Here is a 19,994-nt window from a genome sequence, read left to right as displayed (position 1 = left end):
TTTGAAGTTATCTACTGTGACCAACAGCAGGCAGGCATTTTCCAAAAGAGCCAGATGAGTGATTTTAGGGGTACATAGTGACCAAGACAAACTAGCTGACTCAAAAAGGGTCCTGTTAGACCCAGAGAGAAACTATTTATTATTCAGGTGGTGCAGACCACCAATTCCAGCAAAGACATTTAGTTCCTGGTTTGTCCTGGAAAGCAGTACTTTGATCCCTGAGCTAACTGGCCTAGATACAAGTGGTTTACACACAACATGGAATTAATTTGGAAAGTATATAGATATTAACTCGCCTGTAAAACAAAGGAGACAAAGGGAAGCAAGCATCTGCTTCCAGAAGCCAGCTAGATAACCCATTCCTACCTCTGACTTTCATGGAGAAGGGCCACTGTCTCCTCCAACTTTTTCAGCTGGGCAAGCTCCTGGTTCAGGCAAGCCACTTTCATGTTCAGCTGTTGGTTTTTACGCAGAAGATCATCTACAAAGAATACAGTAGCCAGGGGTAAGCACGATTCCAAGCAGTTAGTCTTTGAGCAGAGCTTAAGTAGTCAGGTGGACATCTTAAAGAATTGGGGGGCCCCATGTTGTACCCACCTCTACAGTCCATTCACCATTCCCTTCTTTTGAAACCTCAGATATGCTGGCAAGAATATGGAATTTAGCAATAAACAGATCTGAATTAAAATTCTATTACCTAATATCATACATGTTCATTTCTCTGAGATTCACTAGCACATTAGCACTATTTATGAGGATTCAATGAGGTAGCAGTCCTCATTTAGTATAGGAAGTCAACAAATATTAGATCTCTTTGTGTTCTCCATTTTAATTTATGAATGTATGTCCTTCGCTACCTATGGAGTATGTGAAAACATCTAGAACTGTGTCAGGTACATAGTAATAACTCAATGAGTGCTTGCAGAAACTGAATTTGTAACCAGGACTCTCATACCTAGCTCTCCAAATATGTTACCACTGCCTGCAATAATGAGGTAGGTAAAAGCATGGGAACTCTGGTCCTAAGGACATCAGTCTTTTAGAGCAGTACTTCTTTAACTCCAATATGCTTACAGATCACCTGGGGATCTTCTTAAAAAACAGTCTCTGATTCAGTAGGTCTGAGGTGAGGTGCAATATTCTACATGTCTAACAAGCTCCCCGGTGATGCTAATGTTGCTGATCTGTGGATCACATTTTCAGTAGCAAGGTTCTGGAATGTGGAAAACAGGGCTGAAACAGCTGTTTTATCACCAGAGCCAAAATCCAGTACTGGGCCTCACGGATGATTGAAAGTGGGTGTCTAGTGAACAAACGATGATCTATTTTCAGAGTAAGTAAGTGGAGATGCCTTGATTATTCAGGCTTGTAAAATCAGATTGTGATGAGACTGAACTCTGTAAATTCAGTATTGACTTTCAAATCAAGTTTTTTCATGTAAATCAAAATGCCCATAATGTTTGCTTAGGGGTGCTGAGTTAGTTATAAAGTCAAAGGTAGACTGGTCTAAATTACGCTAATAATAAAGTAGTACAAATCAAAACTTCAATGGGATATTATTTTTCACTTATCACTATGGCAAAAAATTTTTTTAAAAAAACCTGGGGGAGCAAGGGATGCAAAGGTAGAGTGAAAAGGTCATTCAAATGCATTCATTGCCAACGTGAGTGTTAACTGAAAAACCTTTCTTGGGAGAGATTTAGCAATGTGTTCCAAAAGCTTCAAAAATGTCCACATCTTTTGACCCACTAATTCTAGTTCTCGGAATGTCTCCTAGGAAAATAGTCTGAAACACAAAGATTTATGCACGTAGATATTAATAGCCATATTATTTATCGTAGTATAAATATTAGGACTCTCAGTTCCATCAGAAGGGAAGAAAGACAATCTTAGAAAAGCATTTTCACTCTAGGGTCTTTGCTTTCATTTCAGGTCTTTTGAATGTTTAGAAATTCTTTAAAATTATTTATATCACAAATGGCAGCTTTATAATAGCTAACATTAAAAACAACTATATAGAAGACTAGATGAATAAATATGATATATTCATGTGACATTATAGGAAATGCCTATACTAGTAAATTAATAACACTAGGATGTAGAAATCAGATTGATGATTGCCTAGGGTAGAGTTAATAAAACTGACTGCACAGGGTGTGAGGGAACGTTCTAGAGTAACAGAAATGTTCTGTATTTTGAACGAAATGGAATTAAATGAGCATATATATTTGTCAAAACTTAAAATGTGTTCATTTTGTTGTATGTATTATTTTTTAAAAATCAAGACAAAAATTTTGAGTTAAAAATATATGTACAGGAGTATGGTGAACAAAAATATACCAAAAACACTAATGGTAGTTATTGCTGTGTAGCAGGGTTATATTTTTGTGTTTCAAACGTTCCCTAAAGAACACGATCTTCTGCTATAATCAGAAAAAAACAAGTGTCATTCTCAAAAATAATAATGACATTTGTACTCGCTTTACACAGACAAAGAGGTTCTTCTGGTAACTCCAGCCACCTGCCTCACAACTCTCTGAGGCAAGATGATTGTTTCCATTTAGGAAACCATGTGATCTCTAGATGATGAAGCTTATTAAACAGGTCATCTATAAACAAACGATTGTCTTGGGAGACATCACACGTTGCTTTCCTGAACTTACCAAAAGTATGGGACTGGTGACCACTCACGATCTCGGTGGCAGCACCTTCCTCCAACTGCTGGATTTTTTCTGATAAAATAAGGTTTTCCTCCAGCACTCTGACCAGTTTTTGCTTCAAACTTTCCTTTAGATCAGTAAACAAAATACAAACACAGTAAGAATCTGAAATTCTGAGGCATGCTTTTAGAAGACTAAAAGAATAATTCTTCTGTTTAGTGGTAAACTGAATGGAGGTCAGCATCTCTCCTTCTCACTAGAATTTTAAAGGATCGGTAAACATAGTTCAAGTACAACAAACAAATTTATCACATAGAGTTGCTATCTTTCCTGTGAGTTATCCACTACTCTTGCTGAATTAGTGGCCATTTTGCCAAGTGGCCAGCATTCTGAGTCATCTATCTGAAGTTGCTAGAAACAAACTTGATGTCTGAAAGCCTCTAATGTTAAGAAAAGAGGAAAAAGCCTTAAAGATATGAGTCCCTTCTGCCTCTTCCCAAACCAACAGCCTGATGCTCCAGGACTGGCTCCTGACTCAATGCTCTCTGCTCCAACAGAAGGGAGGAAAGACAATCCCAGAGACATCATCATTCCCTCATCGGAATCAAATGCAACCTTCAAGAACATGATCTTAAACATTTTCACTGTAGGGTTTGTTTGTTTGTTTGTTTGTTTAGCATTTTTGAATGAGGGCTAGGATTAAGGAGTCATCCTTGTAGAACCTGTAAGTTGTCCCTGTCCTGGCAAGTTTTGTGTCCCTGATTTACCCAGACTGACTTTTCTGTATTTTTTGGTTCAGGAACATCTAGGTGTTTGTAGTGATGATGATCTCTGTGGCATGGAGCTGTTCTAGTCTTGCTTCTCCATCTTCTTCTAGTAAAGGAAGGGTAGGAAAGGAAAATAAGAGAGGCATACCATGTCATTAGGGACCACCTGCCCAGCCTCCTTCAATTCCATCTCCCTCCTGCGGAAGGCTTTTGATGTGTCTTCAGGATGTGAGCGACACCATGCCGGAGGAGGAGCAGGGACTACCAAAGTCAGAAGCAAATCTCGGGCAGGACCTGCCAAAAATTCAGGTTGGGCACATAGGCCAATCTTAAAAGCTAAAGCACAGAATGCCTAGTCAATAATTACCAGCTCTGTAGGACAAATAAGGTAATCCAATATCTTCCTTTAACTAGAATTTATTAAGGGGCTGTAAAAAGTCTTTCATGATGGATAAGAAATTATATCCCACATCCTCTATGGAGAAACAACAGCAGACCCTCGTGAATGTGGGTCCTGCACTATTCTCTAGTCACTGAGGAGTGGCTCCTGGGGATAATTTTCTACAAAATGAGAGCAGAGGGTCAATGCTGGAAGGAAGGTAATTGGGTTAAGGCTTCTTTTCCTGCATGTCTCTTTATAAATTAAAAAAATAAAAAAGTTAAGCCGAAACAACTCTGAAGTTTCTAGTTTTTACTTAAACTTTCTACCACCAAAAGCTCCTTGAATTCTCCCATTAAACAACAACTAAACATATGGGGTCAATGTTTGCAAAACCATTTTCCCCCAAGTTCCTAAACAAAGAAGCCCTAAAAAGAGTCCAGGTCATTTGGTCATTCAAGTTTTTTAACTCATAACATTTCAACAGGCATCTCGGAACTCTGATGATCAAACCCAATTTCTATTATATTTTTATTGGCACTTTCCCAAGAGTCATAAAATCCTTTCGTAATCATTAACATGACCATGCTGTATTTTACATATCTCATCACTCTACATATTACCCAAAGGCTACCAAAAAAAAAAAAAAAATCACAAGAGGAACAAAACAATTGGTACATGAGGAAAGCAATGATAAATAAACAGAGAAGATTATTTTAAAAATGCAGTTTTGTCAATTACTGTGTTATTGAGAAGTTTTGGTAAGTGATCACAAGAACAATTTTCCTTGCAGAGCAGAAGCAAGGTCAGATCCCTTCTCCAGGAACTGAGAAAGCACTCACTCACTGCACTCACTTACCTAGAAACTTCTTATTAAGGAGGAGGGAACCGGAGCCAGTCCAGTGCTTATCCACAAGCTCCAGGAGCTGTCTAAGAACAGCGGCCACATGGGAGGTTCTGGCTGAGTTCGGGGGACTGTGGTTTCCTGGCAAACCATGCAAACTGCCCAGGTCACTAGAGAGAGGCTCAAGAAAAAAAACAAAAAAACCAACCATGTCATTCTTACACAATAAGGGAAGTAAGAATCCAGATGTTTAAAGTGTTAACATTAAAAAAAGGGAGGAAAAAAAAAGAAAGATAATGTCACCTTTCAGTTTAGATTCAAAGAGAATATTATTTATGTCCAATGCAAGTACAATAATATATTCAAGGATAATTTCAAAGGTAACAGTATCTTATATCATAATTTTCTGTAGAGATTTTTAGAAGAAAACAAAAAATGTTTTGATATTTACATCTATGGCTCAATATAATATGCTATTTAATATGGAAAGATTAAACCTGCAGAACATTTTTTAAAGTATTATATATCATAATATAAAATAGGGAGTAATTTCATAAAATTATAACTCATAATAAGCTTATATTTAGTATGTCGATATATTAATGCATATTAATATATACTAAATGTGTCCTATAACATTTTAAATGTTAAATGTTATTGTTGGACCCAGTACTAAAGATGTTTTATTCAGTAAGAATCTTATATATATAGGTGTATAGGTAGATCTGTCCAGTAAAATTCACAATTTTAAAAATTATTTAGATTTGTTTATATATTTATTTACTCATGTCTGAATGAATAAAAAAAATTGGGAATTTTAATAGGCAGGCCTATCTATCAATCTTTTCTGTAGGGTCTCATAGACTTCAAGAAAGCTGATATATATAAAAAACAGCCAAATTATTTCTCAATCTTTGGCTCTCTTAATATAAAAAGCTATAGATGATTAATTAACTAATGCTGTTATATCTAACAACTGTGAAGGAGACCACCAAAGGTAGTGATATGTATGACTTGAGTTACACATGTGGCCTATGATTAATAGGGAAAGGCATTACAAATGGGACAAACATTTATTCAACAGATCTACTAAGCATTGATCATATATGTTGAAAGTTCTGTATGTAAAGGGACTAAGAACATATGAAGAGGTAAAAGATGAGATCCTCTAAGAAGTTAACAATGTGACTGGGCAGAAAAGTCATAAAAAGTCTGGTTATACCACGAGGCCACTTTAGAGGAATTTATCAACAATGAATATTTATTGTGATTGATTTTCATGTATTGGTAATTCTGTGTGTACATCATAGAGCAACCTGGAAACATATATGCCTTTATGTATTTTCTTTCAATTATCACAATGTGGTAAGAGTTGGAGTAATTTTTATAAATTTTGGAATAATTTTGTTAATTTTTATGAGTATTAATTTTCAGTAAATTATGGCATTTTAAAATAAATTTTAATAATTTGTCTATGGTTCTAAAATCAGTTGTTAAAAATAAATTTTCTAATCATAAATTCATGATTTTGTGTATCATGGGATTATTTAAAATAATTTTTTAAATGCTCTTTTTAGCAATTTTCTGACTTATACCTTTCTAGAAACTAAACAGTGTATTCCTTTCATATTTATATTCAAGTGACTCTTTTATAGATTTTTCCCCTAAAAGGGAAAAAGAAATGGGAGTTTTTAAGATTGTCCAGAAAAGTGCATTGAGATTTTAATTGCTATTTTAATAATATATATGAAATAGAGGTGAAAAAATTTCCTAGAACATGTCTTATGAATATAGCACCCCAAACATCCTAAATGATGCTGTACCTTCATCCTAACTAAATACATTAACACACAGTGCTCTTGTCTGGAAAAACAGGCATCCATAGCTGAAAATGGAAAAAAGGGACCGAAAAGCCAAGAAGTATTACAAGACTGCCCTCTTTGGTGCACAAAAATTATAACCACCTCTGAAGTTTTGAAAACTGAATAGAAAGTATTTAAAGTGTCAAAAATAATTTTTTAAAAAATCAACCTTGTAAACCCATGCTAATGTGCAAAAAGATTTCCCACAACTGAAAAATAAGTGACTAGAAATAGTTGTTTTTAACCAAATCTCCTGCTTCCTTACAGGGCAGTAAATGATTCAATAATAAATTATTCATTTGACAAAAGATCATGGGTCCAAGGAAAGAAAGGTCCCTGAGAACTGTGATTCCTTTAAATAAAGAGGATGTGGCTTCATGATGAATGGGGGGCATGAAGAAAAATTAATGTTCAAACAAATGAAAAGAGAGTAGAACGCATTCTTCACGGAGGGATGTATGCAAAGGCAGTGACAAAACTTAATTACTGAGTACAAACTGAATAATAACACTACCATACTACAATTTTAAAAAAATGAATTATAGTACATATGTGCGAATGGTTCTTGATTTGTTGTTCATTCTCTGAACCACTCTCATCTAAAAATATCTTGGATAATCTAACTCATCTCTGCTTGCTGGTACTTCAGAAAAAAACTGTAATAATTTTAATTTCTAGACAGAAAAGCAATGCTTTTAGAAGAAAGGTCTCAAGCAAGTTTGTCCCTTGTGGTCGAAGCAAATGTGTAAACTGATAAACATTGGTGCTACAGAGATCACTCTTCAGCCAACTTCTGCATCTCTTTCTGTGGTAAACTGTCTACTACTTTTTATTATCAAAATACTTCCCCACCATGTTTATGCTCTGGAAGTAGATTCTCCCTGTGACAAAAATGAAGAAATGTGGCAGAAGGGGAATGACTTTCCCAAGGGCAGAAGAATCACAGGCTTTGGACTGGCAGCATTAACCACTGGCCTCTGAAAATTCTTTGAATTTCTAGCACTCTTGGTCAGAACCACCACCACCCGCAAATCAACACCATTCTGGTCTTGCATCTGAGGTGTTTCCTGCACAAGCACAAACAAGCCAACACTTGCCTCACTGCCTGTAGCATCTCTGAAACCATGCTTTGGATTCAGGGTGGCAAGGATATTGTCCTTCCGTTTGAATCCTCTCCTCGATGGGCTTAATGACCTCTTGGTCAAACTCTCTCTGTTTTCTGAAGTCCCAGTAGGCAACAGCAGAGTCCGTAGAGTGTCTCCCAAGGCGGAGTTGTTTGGGAAAGAACCATGTTCTGGTGTTAAATCCCCGAGGCTGGTGGATAATTGTTGCTCTACATTGACCAGCAGAGCAGGGTCACTGTTGAAATGGGTTGTGGCATACAGATCTGTGAAGAAAACAGGCTGAGAGATGAACCTGCTCTTCAACTCATGTCTCACTTTCATCTTTATCCCACCTAGCATCCAAGGGTCATAATCACCTCTCTCCAGTACACACCCTCAGCTCTCTGGATCCTTTCTCTCTTCCCGCATCTGACAAAACCATAACTCTGGTTAAATCCAACTGTCCACATACTCCAAGCCTATACCAAGGCAGTGGCTGGGGAACAATATGCATCTCTTCTCACCATCTTCACTTTAAACTCATGACCACTATCTTAACTGGGCCCTTGTACTGCACAGCTATCCTATACATTTTTAGTCAATTTACTCTTCAATTCTCTGGGATGACTATTTCACATCTCTCTTCTCCTCGAACTTCCAACACCTTCTCCTCCTTCCTCACTCTCAGGTGCTGATCTTTTTATTTCCCTAGGAAAAACAGAGGCAATCAAAGAAACATCTATGTGATCCCATCACTAAATCTACCAACTCACCTGTTTTTGTATGCATAAATTCTCTGACTTCCTTCTTGTTATAATAGATGAGCTGTCTGTGCTTCATCTAAGGCCAACCTTTCCCCTGGTGGACTGGACTCCACCTTCTCTTGACTACTCAAGGATTTTTTTTTCTTGTAATTGTCTCTTTTCTCTCTTGCATTATCATTTTCCCCTCTACCGGATAACTTTTATCACGATTTCCTTGATCCCATCCCACCTCCAACTACAATTCCATTTCTCTGCTCCTCTTCACTGCAAAAGTCCTTGAAGGAAGGGATTGTTTTTATTCAGTAACTCTATTGCCTTTCTTCCAATTCTTTCTTGAACTCACCTCAATAAGGCTTTTGTTAACCAGGAGTCTCCTGAAGGCACTCACTAACATGCCGCCAAATACCATAATCATTTCTCAGTTGCAGGCTCACTCTCTCTCATTTAAGAACACCTGACACTATATTGACCACTCCCTCTTTCTTCAAACATATCCTTCACTTGGCTTCCAGAACATTATTCCCTCTTGGTGTTTTATCTTCTACTTTACTGGCTGCTTCTTTCTTGCTCTCCATGTGGATTTCTCTGCATCTACTGCATTTCTAATTGTTGGTGGGCTCAGGATTAGTTGTAAGATTCCTTTTCTATATAGAGTTACTCCCCAAGTGAGATCTTATCCAGTCTCAGTTTTAATGCCATCCACACACTTTTAATTCCATGAACTCAATACTATGTCTAATTGTCAAATTGGCATCTCTGAGAAGTTTTAATAGGTGCCTCAAACTTAAGATGTCTAAGACCAAACTCTTGATATCTACTGTAAAATCTATTCATCCCACTTTTTTCCATCTTACCAAATGATAACTCCATTCTTCCAGATATTTAGACTCAGAACCTGGAACGACCTTCTTTCTCTAACATTTCATCCTCAATCTATCAGCCGATCATGGGATGTTATTTTCAGAACATATTCATAATCAATACTTCTCACCACCACCACCACTATCTCTCTAGCCCAAGGTATCTTCATCTCTTATCTGGATTCTAACCTCTTAAATGGTTTTCTAAATTTCTACCCTTGCTTACTATTTTCTATTCTCAACTTAGAAGCCACAGGAATTCTTAAGTTAGATCATGTTACTCCTCTGCTTCAAACTGCCCAATGGCTTTTGGTCTCACTCAGAATAAAAGTCTGACTTCATCTACACCCTTCACCGCCCTCACTCTGCTGCAGCTGCACTGGCCTCCTTGTTGTTCCTTGAACATGTTGAGCATGTTCTAGGCTCAGAAACTTTGCACTTACTATTTCTATTGTCTAGAAAGTTTTTCCCCTCTTATTCACATGGTTTACGCTTTTACTTCATTCAGGTCTCTACTTGTATATCTCATCAGAGACACTTTCCCTGACCATTCTGTCTAAAACATCGCTTCTTCCTTATTGTACTCTATACTCTTATTTTATTTTTCTTCATAGCACTTATCATAACCTGACTTATATTTATATGTTAACTTGTTTATCATATGTCTTACCCCTTTAGAATAGAAGCTCTATGAAAGTAGAGATTTTTTATTATGGTAAAATATACATGGAATTGTATTTTTATTTGCTCCTTTATCTGCAGGGCTAGAACATCATCTGGCACATAGTAGGTATTCAATAAATTTTGTTTAATAAGTTAATAAATAACTGGAGTGGTCTCCATCACTTACATTGAAACTAGCTTTTCCTGAAAAAGTAACTCAGAATAGAAGACTAAATGCTACTAGAAATATGTCCTGGGATGCTATTTAACTAAAACAACATATATGAAGCTCACATGTCTACAGTATATTTTTATAATATATCTCACATTTCTCTAATATATTTGTCATGTTAGACTCATACCCTGTAGATTTCTGGAGGTTCCATGGACCACTGGTAACTCTGAAATATAACTTAAGAAATGCTAATGGAAATTAAGAAGTGTTTATTCAAAGTTTCCAGTTATACCTTCCATCTTCATGCCTATAGAAAAGACCTATAAATTGACAGGCAGCTATTACCTGAACTAAGCTTCAAAAGCCTTCCAGTGCTGGAGTCAGGGTTCGACAGAGAAGTCAGTAAGTCTCCACAGGAATGGGATGTGGCAGCCTTCATGTCATTTGAAGGCTTTATGCTATATTCTCGGTAGTTCTTGCTTCTCTGAGGTCTTTTACCAAGACTTCCATGCAGGGATAGAGTTTGAGAATGATGACTATCATAGTTTTCCAGACCAACATCTGAAGGTAACTGATAGGGATGAATCTGGCTAGAATCACCCACATCCAGGCGTTTACCTAATAAGGCATCATGGGTAAGCTGATAAGTATCAGGTTTGGGTATCAAGTCCTTTTCTGGAGAGGAACCTGAAGACTTATTGTCCAAAAAAGATATTCGGTATCCTTCTCTAGCCATCTTCTCTGGGGATCGAACTGTGGACTGGCGAGATGAGTAGTGTCTGAATTCTAACCGCCACCGAGGGAGTAAAAAAAAAAGAACAAAATACAATGAGAAATCTTCTTGGCCCAGTTAGGGTACCTCTGTACATTGGACATACCTCTGACTACCAGAAAAAGTTGTCAGGAAGAGATGGCTTACAATTTTAATAAACAGTAGCATAAAGTGATGAAAAGACTTCTACATGGAACAACAAAAAATATGTAGGACATTGTGTAAACAGTGAAGAATCTGTAATATTCTGGAAATAAATTTCATGCTAACCTAATCCCTTAGAAATTTGCTCCTAAAACTGTAGCATCAGAGTTTTCTAGACACTATTTTCATATAAAAATTTGGTGCACCCCACATAACAATACTTGTTTTCTTATGTATTCAGTCTATAGTCCATAGTTGGTAGGTCTATGATTTCATAGATTCCTTGCAGTAAAACTAAGCCCACTCCCATCCCTAAACTCCACCCAGAGGTTCTAGGTTCACACATTGGGAACCATTATTCTAAGCCAATTAAATGGCAGGGAAGGCAAAACCTGTGAAATTCCTAACCCAACCATAAAGCATTTCTCTCAGACAGCTGTATCTGTCATCTCCAAAAAGCCTCAGAGTGGGGCAGGTAGAGCAGCAGACAAAAAGAGAAGTCTTTGTGTTCTTTGGGGCTTTCAGAGCTGTATATGCTTAAAGGGCTTCCTTAGAAAATAAAAAAATACTATATCTGAGTTAGCCACATAAACTTAAAAAAAAAAGTGGAACCAAGTATATAAATTTTTATAGGTCTTATATAGGACCTATAAGAATATCAATGTTTTACCCAGGATGAGCCTATACAGGGAGGGAAAGGTTATAGAACCATATCTTTACATAACAAAAAGGATCTAAGAACAAGTAATAAAACTAGATAATTCAGCCCATTCTTCCTGTTGAAGACATTAACAAAGTGGAGTGATATAGGTTCTTAAAAGTATTAAAGAGCAAATGAGCTGGTGAGGAATTTCTAGGTCAAACTGTAGGGAACAGCCAGAAATCACATAGGAAAGTCTAGCACTTAAAGTCATTTTTACACTAAGGAGTTTTAGGGTGACAGGTATAGAAGTCCAAGTCCAAGATCCATCCACGGTAAAGAGTATGATAGATCACTGCACATTCCCACTCCTCCCACTCCACATTAAGATGGAACCCTGAGCAACATACAACCTTCAGAGTAAAGGTAAACTGGAAATAAACCAGCTCTTATATTGACTGGTAATCCAAATTTGCATCATCTGGATGGTCCAGGGACCCTCAAATTTTGAGTTTGGATTAAAGTGATCCCAGACTAATAGCGCCCCAGGCTCCTGGTAGAAGCAAATGAAAAACAGACCTGGAAAATATATCTTTATGCATGACTTTGAATCATTCCTACAAATAGTTTTTCAAATACAATAGCCAAAACAAACAAACAAACAAACAAACAAAATAAAACAACATGAGCAAGAATGAGTAGAGAAAAAATAGACAACACACACATACCCACAAAAACTTCAGATATTGGAATTAACAGATGTGCCTAAACAACAGCTATCCTTACTATGTCTAAAGAAATATAAAACAGGCTGGAAATTTTTTACTTATAAAAAAATGATCCAACATATTTGAAAAAAAAATTAAATTTATAGAATAAAAAGAACTAAATTAAGAATTCAGCAGACAGCATATTAAACACAACTGAATAGAATGTTAGTGAACTTAAAGATGAGTCTGAAGGCATTATCTAGAATGCAGATCAGACAAAAAAAAAGATGAAAAATATAAAAGAATAAGAAATAAAATGGACAATGTGAAAATCTCTGACATATGTTCACTTAATCAAGGGTCACAAGAGGATAAGAGAGAAAAAATTGGACACACAATATTTAAAACACTTTCCAGAACTAATGACACACAATCATAGAGTCAAGTGTAATAAATACCAAACAAGATAAATAAAAGAAATACACACAACATAGTAAAACTACGGAAAACCAAAGCCAACTAGAAAATCTTAGAAGCAGCCAGAGAGAAAAAAAGACAGATTATCCTTGCAGGAGCTGACTTCTCAAAAGCAACCACAACAGATAGAATATAGTAGAATATCTTCAATATTCTGCCAATCTAGAAATTTATACCCATCAAAAATACCCTTTAATAATGATGGTGAAATAGGGGCATTTTCAGAAAAAAACTGAAAGAGTTCATCACCAGTAGACCTAAACAAAAGGAAATTCTAAAATATATACTACAAGCTAGAAGAGAAAATGGTCACAGAAAAGAAATCTGGGGTGAAAAAAAACGAAAAGTGAAGTGGTAAATACATGGATAAATTTAAATGAACATTGACTCTATAAAAATAATGCATTATGGGTTTTAAAAAAGTATAGAGAATTAAAGTTTATAATAGTAACACATAAATCAGAAGGAATTAAAGGGAATAAAGTACTTCAAGGTGTTTGAATTATCCAAGAGAAGAGTTATGGTATTGATTAATTTTAAAATTGTATAAGTTAAGGACACAATTTTAATTTTAAAATTGTATAAGTTAAGGACACATATTGTAGTTTTGGAAATGATACTAAAAGTGTAGACAGAGTGTATAACTTGCAAACTAGTAGAGGGAAAAAAATGAGTGAATAAAAACAATAATAAATCCAAAAGAAGGCAAGAAAGGTAAGAAACAAGGAATAGTCAGCCAATACAAAGTCAAGAACAAAGGAAGTCAGAATATCCACTCTCTAACTAGAAAAGCCTCATAGAACACTAAGCATTCAGAACACCCATCACAAAAGCAGAAAAGAGTTAGTTGACCACATAGGGCCCTAGGGCTGAGACATCTCCATCTTCTTTCAAATCCCATCATATCTAGATTTCTCTGATTAGTGTGGTGAAAAATACTCAGTGAGCAAAATATTTACCATCTTCCTGATGATTATCACTTGGCATCTCCCTTCTTGCCACTTCCTGCATCTAAAAAAAGTTTGAAAGTTTAGGAGAAGGTGAGCTTACTACACCAGGGATTCAGAATACTTTCCTGTTAGTGAGCAAGTCCATCTTTGCAAACTAGAAAAACAGACCTGCAAGCAAAGGTCCAGGTTTTAGCCTATTTTTAAACAGCCAAAATGCAAAGTTTCCAGAGTTGCTTTGGAGTACGTAAGGAGAATCCTTGAAAATACAAAATATCCTTAGCTAATAAAGGACACACCAGTGAAATACTCTATTTTCCCTGAAATACTATATTTTCCCTTCTATATTTTAGAATTTTCCCTGCTTCTAAAACATATATCGGTATATATTTTAACTCAGCATAGAAGTTATATGGCACCACCCTTTCTACCTTTTTTTTTTCCCCCATTTGAAGAACACCCATATTTTTTTACTTTCTGGTAAAGCTGAGTATCAACCACAGGAGCTACTGGGAGTTTTAATAGGCTGAAAATTAATCTAAGGCACAATTAAGCAAGGATTGATACAAAATGAGAAGCCATCTAGGGTTTCCTTTTTCAAAAATCATCTTAAAATATTTAGTGTCTTTTTGGTAGTTATGCAGGGAAAGAAATCCCACTTCCTGTTTCTTAAATGAAAAGGATACACAGCAAGCTATTTATTTTCCTTTTTTCTTTCACTTCAAGAAGTAATTTCAAAGAATTTTTTTTTTAATCTAAAAAGAGCTCTTTAACTATGGATTGGTGTATCCTTTGTCTCCATTTTCTTTAAATCAATACTAAGATATTAAAAATGGTAACAGATAGTTTCTATGCCACCCAAGTAGAAGTCCTTAAAACAAACAAAAAAACCCCACAACTAAATGCTAATCTGTCTTTTTACAAGATGAAGGTATTATATACTCAAACTGAAAAAAATCTTACTAATGTTTTACTAATAACAGTGTTGATTACCCAAATTGTGAATTAATCAGAGTCTTTGCTTCTTTTTTTCTCTTTCTGGCTATTTTCACCAATTTCATTGCTCAAAATTTATCAAAACAATGTATAGAAAAGAAGAAGTTGAATATAAAGAAGTCAGTTCTGCATTATATTCACTAATACAAATATGTCTCACATAATGGTTGTATCCCCCCTCCCACCAATTTTTTCACTAAAAACCTCTTTAAAAAATTCCATCTTGCATGATCTCTACCTCCCTACTGCCTACAACTTCTATGCCTTCTTTATTTTTTTCCTTTCCTTTTATTTTTATTTTGTTCCAATGAAGGGGTAGCTTTGGGAAAGCAACCGCTAAGATGTAAGATTCAGTTATTAAAAGACAAAGGTAGAAAATGTAAGAAGCAAAGTAACAGGAGATGGTGACATTGGGTAGAGAGGAGAATCTTTAAAACCAGCCCATAATTGTAATAGTTGCATTCCTGTTTGAGGGCCAAAATACCTAGCATAAAATGTGCTAAAGCTATATGTATAAATATACTGCATTTGATGACAGGTTAGTGGGGGAGGGGGATGGGGGAGATTGAAATTAATGAAGAAGGTCCTCTGCATTTTGTCCTGCCTTTTTCTTTTAAAGGATCTAAAATGCCTTCATCAAACAAGTCCTCTTAGACCGTCAGAAATAATTGGAAGTCCACTGAATTACTAATATTAATCACTGACTAGTCAACAGATTAGCAGGAAAGTGAATACATTACCTGTGTCCCCAGTGGGAAAGTGTCTAATTTCTGATCTGGTATACTGTTGCCTTGGGTTGCAGAAGTGCCCATTAGGGAATCCTTTATTTCCCGGTTGGGGAAGGGAATAAAAAGTCCTTTGTTTGAGTCTGTGTTAAAAGAAAAAGCATACAATGAAGCACTGACCAGATGTCAAAGGCAACATGTCTCATGGAAAGATACTAGAAGTAAAGTCACAGGATCGAGAGCTAGTTCTGGTGCCATCACTTGGAATCCATGTGTACTTGGGCAAATTGCTTAACCTCTCTGAATCTCTCACTTAGTTTGTAAAACAATGATAACAACACCTAACCTGCTTATCTCTTAGGGCTGAAGTGAGGTTAAAACAAGATAATGGTTATGAAATGGCTTCATAAAGTATGAAGTGCTCAAAAGAAATTAAGAAAAAGGCAAATAGTTTGCACATTTCCTAAGTGAATAAATAATGAACTTTGAGACTAATTTAACACTCTCCATCAACAGAGGAAGATAGCTGGGAACAGACTCCTGACAGCATGTATGTCCAGGGCTCTCATCAGCAGTCTACGGTGACTCTTCATTTAAAACCAACATCTTTTGCCTTGATTTCCTTATTTAAAAAAGAGAAAGACTAATCAGGACCTATTTTATAAAGAAGAATGCTAAATGCTTAGGTATCCTAGTATTTTTTTTTTTTTTTGCCTATGATTAGAGCAACAACTTAAAAAAAAGAAAAAAAAAAAAAAGAAAAGAAAAACTTCATTCTAATCCTGGCTACCCTGGAAACTTTTATCAAAAAGAGCTAGTTAGGATTTCTATTACATTATATAACATTTGCACAAAAACTTTTGCACATTCTTGATCAATACTTACTAATTGTAGAATTCTGGGATTGGGGGTTTTCTGGGGGAACTTGGATGAAAGGGAGGTTTTTAATCTGTTTAGGGAGGTTTTTAATCTAGCAGGATTGCGTAAGAATTAAATAGTTTTAAAAACTTGAACCTTAGTCAAACAGTGTGTTCTTCTGTTAGTTCTCATCTGCAGGCTCTGACAACAGAAAGCCCCTAGAAGCCAGGGCAACTGAGAATACAGAGTGAATAAAGACAGCCTTTTGAAAATCCAAAAGTCCACTGGGGCTCTAAAATGTATCCAAATATCTGAGCTGCTTTCTGAGACTGAAATGTCCTATTATTTCGTCACAAGATGCTCTTCCACCATTGTACTCACAGACTACTTTTCTCAAAGTAACACACACTCTCAAAGTTTATGTTCTCTGGTTCTTATAGTAGTAGTAATAGGGAAAACAAGGTGAAGCAGAAATTTCTGGTTTTAATCTTATTCTTAGTAGAGAATGAGAATGGTTACTAAGCTGTGACTTTGGGTTCAGGGTTCCTCTTACCCTTATCCTACGGAACAACACTTACACTCCCATGTGTCCCAGACACTAGCTGCTCCATCCTGGTTTTCCTCCTACTGTATCAGTGCCATGGTGCTGTCTTCTAGATTCACAAGCTTTTTCTTTCAACCTACTTCTTGTTTCAAGCAAATTACCCAAAGTCTAAACTCTTTGCTGAATGCTAGCATAACTTCTCTTTGGTTTCAGCTATCAATAAAATTTGGATGACCTTAAGTCTAAATTTCTTAATTCTGATCTCTTTTGCTGTCCCGGCCTAGGTTTCTTGAACTGCCCCCCAAACAGTGCCTCACAGACAACTGAAAAGTCAGTATTTTCTAAACTGAACTCATTATCTTCACTACCAGGCCTACTTCTTCTAGTGGCCCTCACCTCCACCCCCAACCTGCATTTTAATCTTGGCATTATTGCTCACCTAGTCCCTCAAAATAGAAACTTGTTCTTTGACTCTCACTCATCTCAAATCTCAATCAATTACCAAGTTCTTTGGAGGGGGGGAATCTTTATTTTAATTGAGATATAATTCACATACCATATAATTCACCTTTTTACAGTATACAATTCAGTGATTTTTAGTATATTTATAAAGTCGTGCAATCATCATCACTATCTAATTTCATCACCCCCAAAGAACCCAATTAGCTGTCACTCTCAATTCTCTCCTCCCTACCAGGCCCTGTCAATATACTCTCTGACCTAATATACTCTCTGCCTATTCTGGATATTTCATGCAAATGGAATAATATCATATTTGCCCTTTTGAGTCTGGTTTCTGTCATTTAACATTGTATTTTCGAGATATACATTGTAGCATATTTAAGCTGAATAATATGACTTATATGGATATGTCATATTTTGTTTATCCATCAGTTGGTGGACTTTTCGGCTATAATGTTGCTTTCATGATTGTACAAGTCTTTTTGTAGATGTGTTTTCATTTATCTTGAATATATACCTAGGAGTGGAATTGCTGGGCCAAATGGTAACTCTATGTTTAACTTTTTGAGAAACTGCCAAACTGTTTTCCAAAGAAGCTATATTATTTTATTTTCTCACCAGCAATATGTGAGGGTTCTAATTTCTCCACATCTTCACAATCACTTGTTATGTCCTTTTGATTCTAGCCATCCTGGTGGGTATTGAAGTAGTATCTTCTTATGGTTTTGATTTGCATTTTCCTAAGGGCTAGTGATGTTGAGCATCTTTCACGTGCTTGTTGGCTAGCTGCATATATTTTTTGGAGAAATGTCTACTCAATTCTTTGCTCATTTTCTAATTGGGTTGTTTGTCTTTTTGCTATTGAGTTGTAAGAGCTCTTGTCAGATATATGATTTGCAATGCTTTCATTCTGTGAATTGTCTTTTTGATAATGTCCTTTGAAGTACAAAAGTTTTAATTTTTATGAAATCTAATTAATCTATTTTTCCTTTGGTTGTTATGTTTCTGGTATCATATTCAAGATACAGGCTCATACCTAACAAAGAAAAACTGATGCATTGCTCTGCTGCCATTATGACCAAGTATGTCATTTACCACAATTGGGAAAAATAAGGAAAAAGAAGCAGTTTGCATTTTGAGATTATTTTTTTTGTCTTATACCACAATTTATTTTTTTCTGTTAAAGATATCCAGCACTTAATTCTAAAAACAAATGTAATTATGAAATTGTTGTCTAGTCAGGTTTTTACACCCTCATAACTAAAGTGATAGAACCATAATTCAATATATTTTTACCACTGAAAATTGTTTGATATTTGTAATGGCAGAGAAATAGCTTTAAAATGTTGATACAGGTACAAATAACTAATAGTTGGCTACTTAACTACCAGTAATCATACCTGGATAAGGCCTTGTTTCATACATTTGGCCAACAACCTTGCAATCCATGTAAAGTTGAAACAGAGATGAACTGTCCAGATCCCCTCCAAAGAAGGACTTGTTGCCCAGATATGGGCAACAAAAGCTGTTTTGCAATTCAGAGTCTGCCTCAGCTATAGAGAACTACCTCTTGTTGTCATGCCTTTTCCACAGGTAGTCTACATCCAGTGACTGAATGAGGCCCAGGCATTTGCCTGGTATGAGCAGTCCTTGCTCTAGAGCTCTTGCTCTGCTCAACCTTCCTTCCTCTTTCCTTTCACTGTTGATCTCTAATAAACATCTTGTACTCTAGATTCTGCTGAGACAAATTTTTAAGAGCAGAAATGACTTGTCTAGCACTAGTCTCCAAAATAAGTAACAGCAATGAAACTCGGAGCTATTTTAGGGCTGGAGGAAAAGCGTTCGTTTGTGTTTAGCTTGAGGGGCTGGAAAGTTATCCAGTGGTGATTCCAGGTGTATATTACTAGCTGGTCAACAGAAATGGGGGACTGGTGCAGAGAGACTGGTACAGGTTGTCAAAGCTAGACCAGTATATTTAAGAGTCATCTATAGGGAGAAAATAAAAGCAAGCTATGGAAAGAGATGAGATCAATAAGGGCAAAGAAGAGAGAAAAAAGACAGTCTGAAGACATAGTCTAGGTATGCTTTTTTTTAGGGGTATGAGGAAAGAGAGAGGAACCTTTGAAAGAGACAAAGATTATGTGGTTAAGAGGCGGATCCAAGACAGTGGAGTGTCCCTGCCTATTCTAAATAATTGGTGAGAGAGCACTGTTTTGCACAACTGAGCTAGTGAAAACTGTTCTCTAGAAAGTTTTCTCCTAGCCTACGGCAAGACCATTAACATGGCATAACCACTTCAGTCATATTGAATTATTAACAGTGCTTACAGGCCACACTCCCCAGGGATCTAGCGCAAACATGATTTTCAGTGGAAAGCAAAGCTCTTTAAAGTTTCAAAATAGCAAAATAAATTTCATATTAAAAAAAATCTAGGCAACAGCTGGAGCTTCTAAGAACCTTTAGAAATGGGCCCTGTGTCTAGTAAAGCAGTTTGTTCTTAGTAGAGATTGTGTACTTTAAAACATTTTAATTCATGGAGTGAGTCTTTGTGTGCACTAATGACATAATATAATATAAATGAAGTTTAATTTCGCTCATACAAAAAGGCAAATTTTACTTCAATGTATCTTTGTCTTTCTGAA

The 19,994-nt window shown here is 36.1% G+C and overlaps 1 protein-coding gene across 1 annotated transcript in view; it reads right to left on the bottom strand.

Moving 5' to 3' along the window:
* The window catches only part of LRRC36 (leucine rich repeat containing 36), a 41,718-nt gene that overhangs the window by 1,920 nt on the left and 19,804 nt on the right, over positions 1-19,994 (bottom strand). The window contains exons 6-13 of the mRNA XM_006909756.1: positions 15,504-15,631; positions 13,780-13,831; positions 10,423-10,863; positions 7,610-7,899; positions 4,666-4,831; positions 3,576-3,721; positions 2,664-2,787; positions 367-481 (exon numbers count right to left, since the gene is read on the bottom strand). Of these exons, the coding sequence (XP_006909818.1) occupies positions 367-481; positions 2,664-2,787; positions 3,576-3,721; positions 4,666-4,831; positions 7,610-7,899; positions 10,423-10,863; positions 13,780-13,831; positions 15,504-15,631 (1,462 nt within the window). The remainder of the gene's footprint in view (positions 1-366; positions 482-2,663; positions 2,788-3,575; positions 3,722-4,665; positions 4,832-7,609; positions 7,900-10,422; positions 10,864-13,779; positions 13,832-15,503; positions 15,632-19,994) is intronic.

Source organism: Pteropus alecto, unplaced genomic scaffold (genome assembly GCF_000325575.1).
Source record: "Pteropus alecto unplaced genomic scaffold, ASM32557v1 scaffold42, whole genome shotgun sequence".
Taxonomy (NCBI): domain Eukaryota; kingdom Metazoa; phylum Chordata; class Mammalia; order Chiroptera; family Pteropodidae; genus Pteropus; species Pteropus alecto.
This window is presented reverse-complemented; position numbering and strand designations above follow the sequence as displayed.